This window comes from Octopus bimaculoides, chromosome 4 (genome assembly GCF_046866305.1).
Source record: "Octopus bimaculoides isolate indiv1 chromosome 4, ASM4686630v1, whole genome shotgun sequence".
NCBI classification, from domain to species: Eukaryota; Metazoa; Mollusca; class Cephalopoda; order Octopoda; family Octopodidae; genus Octopus; species Octopus bimaculoides.
In genome coordinates this window covers 42,717,154-42,729,884 of record NC_142931.1, presented here as the reverse complement: position 1 = coordinate 42,729,884, position 12,731 = coordinate 42,717,154, and the positions used below count along the sequence as shown (strand labels likewise).

The 12,731-nt window shown below is 37.3% G+C and overlaps 1 protein-coding gene across 1 annotated transcript in view; it reads right to left on the bottom strand.

The window, feature by feature from the left end:
• Positions 1 to 12,731, bottom strand: part of LOC106878507 (gephyrin-like) — a 120,298-nt gene that overhangs the window by 27,090 nt on the left and 80,477 nt on the right. The window contains exons 12-13 of the mRNA XM_089350663.1: positions 10,843 to 11,021; positions 9,627 to 9,780 (exon numbers count right to left, since the gene is read on the bottom strand). Coding sequence (XP_089206789.1) covers positions 9,627 to 9,780; positions 10,843 to 11,021 — 333 coding nt within the window. The remainder of the gene's footprint in view (positions 1 to 9,626; positions 9,781 to 10,842; positions 11,022 to 12,731) is intronic.

The window sequence follows — 12,731 nt, the reverse complement described above, 5'->3', positions numbered from 1 at the left end:
CCTAAGGCAAGTGTTTTTTTACTCTTCTCTACTGTTTTTTGTTCTGTGTATCAAAAATATCGCTATCAATCTGGAGTAATAATTTGTAGTTTTGAAATCAGTAGTTCTTTGACTGCTATTTCTGAATTCTCAGTATGTTGGAGAAGCAGGTTACTGTCAATCCCTATATATTTATGATTATACATGTATGTATATATATATATATATATATATATATATATATATACTGAAATAGCTGGTTCTTTTGGTCAAACTATCGTATCTCCAGCTGCTTCAGATGCCAAGATAGCGAAAATTGTCAAAGTGTCGTACAACGGTTTTGCTATGGAATGGTGAAACAAGCAAAAATAAATATTGAAAAAAGGCCTTTGGTCAAATTTGGACATAGGACACTTTAAGATAATAGCAACAATTTGTAAATAAGAGTCACCATCATACAAACAGTGTTATTCATTTCAAAAACATCTTGGCTATGGTGAAATATTACCTTACTGGAAACAGGTAAGGTGGCAACAGGAAGAGCATCCAACCATAGATAATTTGCCATAAAAAATTCTGTCTGACCCATGCCAGCATGAAACAATGGACATTAAATGATGATATGTTATCAGGATGTTAAATTGGCAGAACCATTAGAGTATCAGACAAAATGTCTTATGGTAGTTTTTCTGACTCTTTATATTCTGAGTTCATATCCCACTGAGATCAGATTTGTCTTTCATATTTCCAAGGTTGATAACATAAAGTACCAGTCAAGCAGTGAGGTTGATACAATTGGTTAGTCCTTTATTCCTCCAAATTTCAGGCCTTGTGCTTGTATTAGACAGTTATTATTGTAAATGGTTACCATGTGTGTGTGTGTGTGTGTGTGTGTGTGTGTGTGTGCACACAGAATTTAAACATTTAGGAAGAACAAAATCAGAAATGTAATAACAAAGAAAGGTCAGATTGCAATAACTAGAATGGCTTTAATAAAATTAGACCATTTTTGGAACAAAGAAAATATCCCAACAAGCTGAGTGTCATCATCATCATTGTTGTAGTTTTAACAGCCATTTTCTTGTGTTCACATGGGTCAGATGGAGTTTATTGGGGTAAATTTTCTACAGCTGGATAGATGCCATTACTGTCACCAACCCTTACCCATTTCCAAGTTAAGTAATATTTCTCCATGGCCAAACATGTTTTTGTAGAATATTGAAAATGAATGACTTGTTTACAACAATCACACAACATCAAGACAAGGAAACACAAGCATAAACATATTCACACATGTAGTATGATCACAACTGTCCAACAAACAGTAATGTAAAACTTTAATGTAAAACAGTTTGAGAAAATTTTTCAGTTTTAATATAAAGCATATTTCTCTACCTTCAGTATTTGAGTATTATTTTTTACCATCTTGTTTTGCATTTATATGTTTACATATGTATGTATACACACGCACACACACACGCAACAGGCTTCTTTCAGTTTTCATCTACTCAAAAGTCTTTGATAAGCCTGGAAATATAGAAGATGCTTGCTCAAGGTTCCTCAGAGCAGAACTGAACCCAAAACTATGTGATTGGGTAGCAAACTTTTCAACCACCAGTCATGCCTGTGCCTTTGGAATTAAATTGGACTGACATGACCAGGATTCAAACTTGGGTTACCATGGCCAGAATATGCAGTGCTAACCACTCGACAACCATGAACACACTGATTCTTAGTCAAAGCCAATTCCTCTTTACCAATGCTACTTGTTGTTGTTGGCTGTTGGCACTCCGTCGCTTACGACGTCGAGGGTTCCAGTTGATCCAATCAACGGAACAGCCTGCTCGTGAATTAACGTGCAAGTGGCTGAGCATTCCACAGACACGTGTACCCTTAACATAGTTCGCAAGGATATTCAGCGTGACACAGTGTGACAAGGCTGGCCCTTTGAAATACAGGTACAACAGAAACAGGAAGAAAGAGTGAGAGAAAGTTGTGGTGAAAGAGTACAGCAGGGTTCGCCACCATCCCCTGCCGGAGCCTCGTGGAGTTTTAGGTGTTTTCACTCAATAAACACTCACAACGCCCAGTCTGGGAATCGAAACCGCAATCCTATGACCGCATGTCCGCTGCCCTAACCACTGGGCCATTGCTACTAACATATTTGAAAAAAGCATGAAGGCAACATATTCTGAAATTTCACTTCTCTATGAAAGTATGACCTACTGTCTGAATAAGAAATCGAGTGATTCATTAGAATTTTGTGCAGGTAAGATATGGTGGGGACAGTGAGGTACTCAAGCTTGGCAACATGTCTGTATCTACTAATAGTATTATCATGCCAAAAGGTACCAATCTATAACAAAGTAATGATAGTGAAAATTAGGTGCTTAATCCCCAAGGTTACCTACCTACCTACTTACCTTCTGAACTATCTACCAACTTACTTACCAAGCAAGGGTACTGAGCTAAGAAGTGTAGTAAAATTACATACATCATAACAGCAATCACTGAATATACACACACACACACAAAAAAAACAGAAAAAAAACTGATTGTACTCCTCCTCCCTGTGTGTTTTATTTATGATGAGTGATCATAAGTTGGCTTACACCCACCTACCCACTCGCCCCACTTGTACATCACATCTAACACCATCACCACTGGTAGGAGTAGAGAGGAGAGGTAGGATGAAGGCGAACAGGGCTCGGTGGGTGGGGGTTGTCGAAGTGAAGGTGAGAGGGAGCAACCAGAGGGAAAAGGAGAGGAGTGAGGGAAGAAGAGAAGTGAAAGGGAGAATGAGGTAATGATGGGAAGGTGAGAGTAGGGTAATGGCAGGGGCAGGGAGGAAGAACAAGGTAATAAAGTAAAACAACTAAGGGAGCAGGGAAGAATTATAGAGTATCTTAGAATTTCATCTTTGTTCTAAAAAGAGAGAAAACAGAGAGAGAGAGAGAGAAAACAGAGAGAGAGAGAGAGAGAGAGAGATTGAGTCAAAGGAAATGAGAAACACATGGTTAGCTTCACCACTATGGAGTAGCAATGGAACAAAGTAGGGATGGTGGGAGTAAATTCCTCAACCATTCCTCTCCTCACCTTGCCACACAACACTACACTAGACTAATCTATACACAAAAACACAACTGTAAAACCCTGCCATACATAATATACACACCAAGATAACAATCAATTTACTGTTCTACATACATACGCTCAGCTATGTACAACTACATACATGCTCATACAAATTATATTTTCATCATTATTGTCATCATCATTATATTATTATTATCATTATCATTGTAGACTGGCAGAATCACTGGAGCATTGGAAAAATATGCCTTGCAATATTTCTTCCAGTTCTTTACATTCGGAGTTCAAATCCCACCAGAGTCAGTTTTGTTTTTCATCCCTCTGGGGTCAATAAAGTACTACTCAAGTACTGGGGTTGATTTAATCAAATAACTCCTCCTCCTATCAAGTTTTGTGTCTTTGTGCCTATCTTTTATCTTTCACTTGTTTCACTCATTGGACAGCAGCCATGCTAGGGGCACTAAAGGATATGCCAAACCACTAAATTACAGGGGCATAAACAAACCAACAGCAGTTGTCAAATAGAAGCAGTGGAAACAAATTCAGTTACAAAGATGCACACAGATATATAATGGGCTTCCACACAGTTTCCATCAACCAATTCCACTCACAAGACATTAGTCAACCTGGGAATTTATCAAAGGACACTTTGCTCAAAGTGCCACACAGTGGGACTGAACCTGAAACCATGTAGTTGAGAAACTTGCCTTGCAACCACATGGTTTCAGGTTCTCACAGAGGTGCAGCCATGCCTGCACTTCTGTGAGAAATGATTATTAGCATTTTCAAAAGCCTTCAGATTGGCGGAACTGTTGGAGCACTGGAGAAAATGCATTGTGGTATTTTTTCTGACTCTTTACATTCTAAGTTCAAACCCTGTCGTGCTCAACTTGCTCAGTTTTTTTTTGAGTTGCTAAATTTAATTACCTAATCCTGTCCCTGCAAAATTGCTGGCCTTGTGCACAAATTAAAAATTATGAATTGAAATATCACCAAAGTCATTTTTGTTTTTCATTTTTTGGGGGACCAAAAAAGCTAAGTACCAGTCAAGTAATGGAGTCAATGTAGCCAACGATTCTTCTCAGGCTAATATTTTGCTCTTTGCCTATATTAGAAACTATTATTATTATCATTATTATTATTAAAGTGGCAAGCTGGAAGCATCATTAGCATGTCGGGTAAAATGCTTAGCAGTATTTCGTTTGTCTGCATGTTCTGAGCTCAAATTCTGCCGAGGTTGACTTTGCTTTTCATCCTTTCGGGGTCGATTAAATAAGTACCAGTTATGCACTAGGGTTGATGTAATTGATTTAATCTCTTCTCCCAAATTTGAGGCCTTGTGCTTCCAGTAAAAAGGATTATTATTATTATTATTAAGGCAGCAAGCTGGCAGAATTGTTAGCACACCGGGCAAAATGCTCACCAGTATTTTGTCTGTCACTACATTCTGAGTTCAAATTCTGCCAGGGTTGACTTTGCCTTTCAGAGTCAACAAAATAAGTACCAGTGGAAAACTGAGGTTAATGTAATCGACTAGTTCCTTCCCTCAAATTTCAGGCCTTGAGCCTATAGTAGAAGGGATTATTAAGGGCGATTAGAATAGAATTGATAAGGTTCAGCAAAGGATTAGTAGCAGAAAGAAACAGAGTAGAGGCAGAGCTAGTCAAGAAGTTAGGGAGGCTTTTAGAAAAGGCATCGCGACCAACATGCCTGCAGCAATACTGGCACTCAACCAATTTTCAACATGAAACATGATGGTTACATTGTCAGAGCTAAGGCACAAGCACTTAAGACATGAAAGGATGAAAGTCGTTCAATGGGTCCAAGTGGCAGAGGCACAGCATGGCAATAAATCCATGATCCGATCCTTTCTAGACAACGATGAGCAAATGATAACTGATCTGAGGTAGATATGTGCGGCCTTTCAGTGGTGCTTTGCTTAACTGTTCAGGAACAGCAGTGAGCCGGGTAACAGGATGGATTTCACATCCTACCTTGACGGGCTGTCACAGCTATTGATGGTGGAAGCAAAGTGCCAATAACAATCTTTGAAATTTGAGAAGCAATGGCTAGCTGCACAAGGGATAAATCATCTGCTTTGGATGGTCTGTCCTACAAGCTTTACACTTACATGCCAGACTTGTTCAGTGACCTCTTAGCAAATGTTTACTGCACTGAGGGTATGACATCTCCAGTGATCCCTTGACAATGAACAGGTGTGGTCACTGTTTGCCAAATATGTCTTTCTGCAGCTAGTTTCCTTAATGGAGCTGCAGTCCTGGGTAAAACAGAGACCTAGAGGGAGCATTTGGAAAGTGGATGTCTTCAAGTGCTTGCAACCTTCAACCAATTGGACACTGCTCTTTTCTGGAGAACTTTCAGCCTGGGATTAATGGATAATTTCCAAACATCTCTGGGCTGTAATATTTGCTCTTGCACTTTATGTTTCCACTTTGCTTTTCATCCATCCAGGACTGATAAAGTACCAGGAAAGTACTGGGGTCAATGTTATTTGTGTCACAAGGACTGGACCCAGTTAACAAACATTCTAGTGTTTAGTGATAAACAGAAAATATACCTACATCATATTTCCACAATGTTCATCTTTGACTCTGTATTTATTATTTCGGTTATGACTGTTTCTTAAATGCATATCCATAGGTGGTGAAGGTACTACCTCACAATCATGAGGTAGTGAGTTTGATTCCCACACTGGGCTGTGTGTTATGTTCTTGAGCAAGACACTTTATTTCATGTTGTTCCAGTTCACTCAGCTGTAGAAATGAGTTGCGACGTCACTGGTGCCAAGCTGTATTGGCTTTTGCCTTTCCCTTGGATAACATTGGTGGTGTGGAGAGGGGATACTGGTATGCATGGGTAACTGCTGGTCTCCCATAAACAACTGTGCCCAAACTTGTGCCCTGGAGGAGAACTTCTAGGTGCAATCCCAGGGTCATTCATAACTGAAGGGGGTCTTTATCCATAATTAGAAATTCCATCTTAAAATGTTTGTTGATTTACTTTTCCTCCATATAGTCTTGCTTCATACTCTATTTTCTCATCAGTCTATTTTGTGGCTCATACAGTCTCTCCTAATGGTAACTCATACAGTAGCTTAAAAATCTCTTCAATTTTCTTTCAGAGTTTAAAATTCTGTTAGGAGCACAGTTTTAAGTGTTTAATCTTGCAATGGCCAATCCAACATGAACATAAACAACACAGCCAGAAAACTAACAAAAGCAAGTTTCATTCAAGAACGACACATTAGTTATGACTATTAGTGCACTACCATTAAATATATGACAGACAAATGCCATGTAATAATCTGTTTCTTGAAAAAACAACTGAAACTATTACATGCTCAGTGTAATAGTGATTAGTGTCAATTTTTTTTCCATTATTTGACTGACTTTTGACTACAATGCAGAGAAAACTTGCAATACCATCATTATTATTATTTACTTATTTACTGAGATAACAGAAAATAATTAGAGGAAAATTTAGTTGCTATAAGTAGATTAGGTGACTTTGGATCCACAACAATTGAAACAAGCAAAACCACATTGGCAACTTCCACTGGGGCTACCTCCCTCGTTATTACATATGCACTCATTTGAAGGGTTATATCAAGTGAATGATAACCTTCTTGGTGCCACATAAAAATCACCCAGTACACTCTGTTAAGTGGTTGATGTTAGGGAGGGTATTCAACCATAAAAATCCTACTGAAGCAGACAGTAGAGCTTGGTGCAATTCTTTGGCTAGCCAGCTCCTGTCAAACTGTCCAGCCCACATCAGCATATAAAACAGATGCTAAATAATGATGATGATTAGGATGAAGATCAGACTGAATAGCAGAAGAAATGCAACATGCCTAGACTGTCACATGGCACCTTATTTGATAAACTACTGAAGGTTGTAGTATTAAGTGCAATCTTAAACCAGATTACTGTATGGAATATCCAGAATATGGATCATTGAGTTGCACTAAAGACATTCAACCAGATATATATCATAGATATACTCATGTCAGGATTACACATCAGCAACAAAAGATACTAGAAAACAACAGCAATAAAAACTACCTGACAATGTATCATTCTTCAAATGGAGAGATTCTCTTTCTGTGATTGTAATAAACATATCAATTAATAACACTAACATGGAAATGTTAAAATTAAGAAGTATAACCATAAGGATTTCTTTGTTAAGGCACAAACCAATTTTGGTCTCCAGATAAAAATGCACATACTATCAATATGTATAAAGATGTTGGAGTGGTAAAAATTATAGAGTACTAGAATATACTAAAAGTAGCACACTCACATCATTGGAAATTAGATGCTGAGATTTACTCATGCCATGTTCCTGCTAATAGCATATGTTATTTCTCACTAAACATTCCTTTCTTTGAATATGTTTCTAGGTAGCCCAGGTCAAAATTAAGAAGGATGGATGGTGCAGAGTAGTCTTGGGCAAAATTTAAATTTAGAAAAAGTGAGTTATGAAACTCATTGCATTCAAGTATCCAGTCACATATTCTGCTGTCTAAGACACTTCTACACCTTGTAAAATGACAATTTGGAATACAAAACACTACAATATCATATGGTGGCCATTTTTGCTCAAAATGTAATCTGTTTTTCTGATTTCCTGTTTGCAGCAACACCACCAACATTACTAAAACCATTATGGTATAAGTAACAACATCAATAGCAATAACAGCTAAAAATAGCAGGTAAAATTTTCCTCAAATCACACTGAAATAAAGAAAACCAGGTTTGCATGATCAGGTCTGGCCTAGGGCTAACAAACAAGAGCAACAGTGATAATACATTACTATCCCCATTACTCACACTCCAGCACATCTGAAATACACCAGAAAACTAATACAACACTATTACTCCTTTACACTTACTTCAAATAAAAGTCTAAAGCAATTACCAACAAAAATAGCACTATAATCAATGACTTTACTAACCCTTAACACCAAAGATATGAGAAGAGGAACAATAACTGTCACACTTTGAGTACCTCCACTTTGCTAGTCTCTCTTGTTATTCACCACTTGAACCTGCTAGCATACAACAGATGTCACACTCAAAACCAACTCCAGTTTGCTAGTATCTGATGTACTTACTTCCAGAAACTCATAGCATACAAAAACAGATAGTGTGATCCTTAAGCAGGTAGCTGTATGATATATTTGAAGTGCTGGATCTGATGACTGCACCCAGTAACTCAACTGACTACATAAGTGTCATAGATTGTTCCAACAAGGCTAAACTGTAGATATCCAGTTACAATGCCATCATCACAACTAATATCAAACCTAGTAATAAGACTGATACAACAACAGCAGCAACATTAACAAAATCAACACCACCATCAAAACCAATAACAAAACAGGAACAAAAACAACATAAGCAGTAAAATGATAGCAAGTATAGCTGGCAGGTATAAGGGAACATAGTAGCCAGAGTAAGAAGAGGATAAAAAAGTGTTTCAGGTGCTACTACCACTGCTGATGACAATGATATATTCTTTTCAAGAGATAACCAGACTGTATGATGTTTGTGTGCAAAATATACTGTTGCATGACAGTAAGATGTGGGCATTCAATATGGAGGATTTTCAAAGGTTAAAATGAAGTTAGCATGCTGCTCTAAATATGTAATATAGGTATACATAAATGACAGAGCACAAATGAACTGAGAAAAAAGTTGCATATAAGAATTAGAAGCAGCATGCAAGAGAAAACACAGTGCTGGTATGGGTATGTGATATCTATGGATGATGACAGCTGGAAAAAGAACTGCCAAGAGATCCAAACCACAGGAATTCATGGTAGTAGTAGAAGTGTAAAGACTGATCTCAAAAGGCTGAACCTCATAAAAGAGATGACAAAGTACTGTAACGAATGCTGGTACACTATGTATCATCACAACAATGCCACAACACCAGTAACACAAAAGACCAAAACATAAACAGTCACGAAACTAGTACACCTGTATGAATACACTGAAAGCTACATGCTCATGGAATATAAATGTACTTACAAACAGATCACAATATACTCACATATATGACAATGAGGATAACACACACACACACACACACAATGAGGAAGAGAAAGAAAAAGGGGAGAGAGAGTTGAGTTATTCATTCATGAAAAGATGAAACCCTGATAGATACACTCACAACCTGAGTTCTAATACATTTGCTACACACATACATATACATGAAGAGCTGATACATAAGACAGCCTGTAAGACATCATTCAACCCATGCCAGCATGGAAAATGGACATAAAATTATGATGATGATGACACATACTTGCATATCTTTTACGTAAGTACAACAGTGAAAGATGATCTCTGCGATCTTGATAATGATCCTTGTGATAATTGTTCTGCACAGAGTTATAGACAATCCCTTGTCACTCTTGCTGTCAGAAATGATGCAGCGAACCAGTAACTGAATTGTTGGAAACTCATTACCAATGATGCCATTGTTCACCAATTACAATATAAAATAAGTGAAGCAGAACATACCTCATTACCAGTTGACAAGATGGCCACAGTTGGCTTCTGGAAGCATTTGGCTTGCACCACACCAGCAGTTGCTAAGAGTCCAAGTTCTGAAGGTCCAAGTCTTTGGTTCCGTTTTAAGATCTTTTCACCTTGTGGAATATCAGCACCAACAGGCCTGAAGAAGACAAAGTCTTATGTTGAAATCATGATGTTATCAATGAATTTAAATCTATGTTCTTTTTTCAGTTGAACAAGTCATAATTATACATAAGCTTACATTCCTTGTCTTTCTCTGTCTCTATGTGTAGATATCTATCAATCTGTTTATTCATTTCAATTTCCTCTCTTTCCTTCACACACACAATTACACATATTTTCTGTCTTCAAATTTTAGTGGTTATATCAATACTACTATCTTCATATTCTCTCTCTCTTTCTCTCTCCATAAATACCTATTTATCATTTCTTTATAAGAAAATAAAGCTGACACATGAGGATCTAGAACATGTTTCAAAAATTAGTAACATATATTGCAGTTTAATATTTTACAACCTAACTGAAGAGAAAGGGTTGTAGTTTTAAGAGATGGCCATATCAGATCAAAGGGTTGAATGCAATATGAAAAAAAAAGAAAATATTACTTTGAAACCCAAATGACTCTTAAGAATCAGTGTTGATGTTTTGCTGTCACCAAGGAACCTAAGGAAAAATTCAAGATGATCTGGTACATATTTCCAATAGTTCATAGAATTAAGATGTTTTTCTTCAGTTTTGTGGCTTTTTACCAGTCAGTCAGAACAATACCCATGGCTGTTTATTTTCTTCAGCTCCAACACAGGCCAAGAGAAAGGGAAGAAGTTATCTATAAGTTGTAAACCCCAGCCTGAATGCTACAACAGAGTGCTAAAAGCACCTAAGGATGAATTGACAGTGTTAAAACATTAAGTATACCATCTAAAACCTTAGAATGCAAATAGCAAATAGCCAGAAGAAATATTGCAACACACCTAGTCTGATGCTGAAAGCCAGAACAAATACTGCAAGGAAGTTTGTTCTAAGCCATCTCTATAATAGAATTGTAACTGTGAATGTGGAAGAATGAAACTCTTTGCATCTGTAGAAGAATAGCATTAATATTATTGGGATATTGTGACAAGTGTTTTGAAAAGTATGACTCTACAGCCTATTTCATACAGTAAATTAAAGATCATGATAATGTTCATTAGACCAAACTTACCTGATATCTTGACCTGTAGTTGGTGATTTCTTAATCAATACTTCTAACTCCTCTTTCCCATCATTTGTCTTCTTTAGTAATTCAGTATCTTCCACTTGTACAACTGCATCAGCTCCCTGTGGTACAGGGGCCCCAGTGGTGATACGCATACAATAGGAGGACTCTAGACGGGTCTTCGACTAAGACAAAAACAAAACCATAACAAAATGATTTTAATATTTACAAAAAAGAAATAGGATAAAGAACAACAAAACACACACACGTGTACATATATACATACGCATATACACACACATGCACACTCACATTGAAAACTGTAGAAGAGATACGAAGATGTTAATTCAAAGACTAACATTATCATGATGATACAGATAATGATGATGACATTAGACAATGTAGCTGAAGATGATGATAATCACGATTAAAATAAAGAGGAAGGTCATTATCATTATTGTAATGTTCATTTATCCCACACTTGATTGCCAGACAGAATTTCTATGGTCAGAGTCCTTTCAGTCACCAACCTTCACTTGTATCCAAAGTAGGTAATATTTCCTCATGGCTGGATATGTTTACAGAGAAGACGGGAAATAAACAACACTGTTTGTATGAGGCTAACACTGATTCACAACCATTACACAATGAGAGAGAGAGAGAGAGAGAATGGGCTTCTTTCAGTTTCTGTCTCCCAAGTCCACTAACAAGGTTTTGGTTGACCCAGGACTATATAAGTAAACACTTGCCAAGGCCTCAGACAGTGAGATTGAACCCCAAATCATATGGTTGAGATATAACCTTCTTGACCACACAGCCATGTCTGAACCTATGATAATGAAATAATTGCTAACAAGCATAGATGAAGATAATGGTTAAGACAAGATATAAAAGTCCACTGCTAAATTTCTCATCTTAATACCTGAAGGTTTTTGGTCATACCACAGACCCATTAATGCTGCTGTGCTAACTTGATGCTGATTGAGTAGTCTGAGTTTTGTTACTCATTTTTGCAGGTTGAGAAGATAGAATTAACATGATGCAAAGTGCATTGCACAAGAACACAATGAGCCTCCTGGACTAGGAATTGATCCCAAGACCTTATGATCAACAACCCAGTTGCCAAACCACTCAGCCATGTGTCTTCTGAGTAGCAAATAATCAAAACTCTCTTCAGTTCATAAATAGCTTCTAGCTTCCCTCTAGAAAATTTTGCTTGTTGCCACTGAGGTAGGTAGGATACTGTTCAAGAAAAAGGCTGAACCCAACATATGATAGACTTTCTATCTAACAGAATCGCTCATGTGTTATTATATGACTTCAATGATTAGAAGTATTTTTCAATGGGTAAGCAATCAGGATGCCTGCTCTAGGAGAAGTGGAAATAAGTGTTGTGAAAATAATGTCTAACTCAAAAGTATTTATGGCATATATAAAGAAAAATGTATACAAGAATAAAAAAAGAGTCAAAAACTTGGTTGCATAGGACACTTAGATTCTCTATGAAGCTATTGGCTGTGTTGAAAATCACTACATCTCGCATTTGTAGATCTGAAGAAGGTCCTTGCTGAGGAGCCTCACACTGTGATCTGGTAGTTGTTGAAGGAGTAAGAGAAAGACAAATGGCTGGTGAGAATTGTACGAGCCATGTACAAAGGAGCTGCCAGCAAGGTGACAGTCAACAATGTAGCATGCAGGTAAGAGTCCAGCAGGATTCAGTTCTTAGTTTCTTCCTATTTATCATGGCCCTGCAAGCCATAACAGAGGGGTCTAAGACCATCTGTGGAAATTCATATATGATGACCTAGTTCTTAAAGTTGAATCTTTTGTACAGTTAGAAAAATTCCTGTCCAGGATGCAAAACCTAGAATCAAGAGACTTAAAAGTAAATTTAG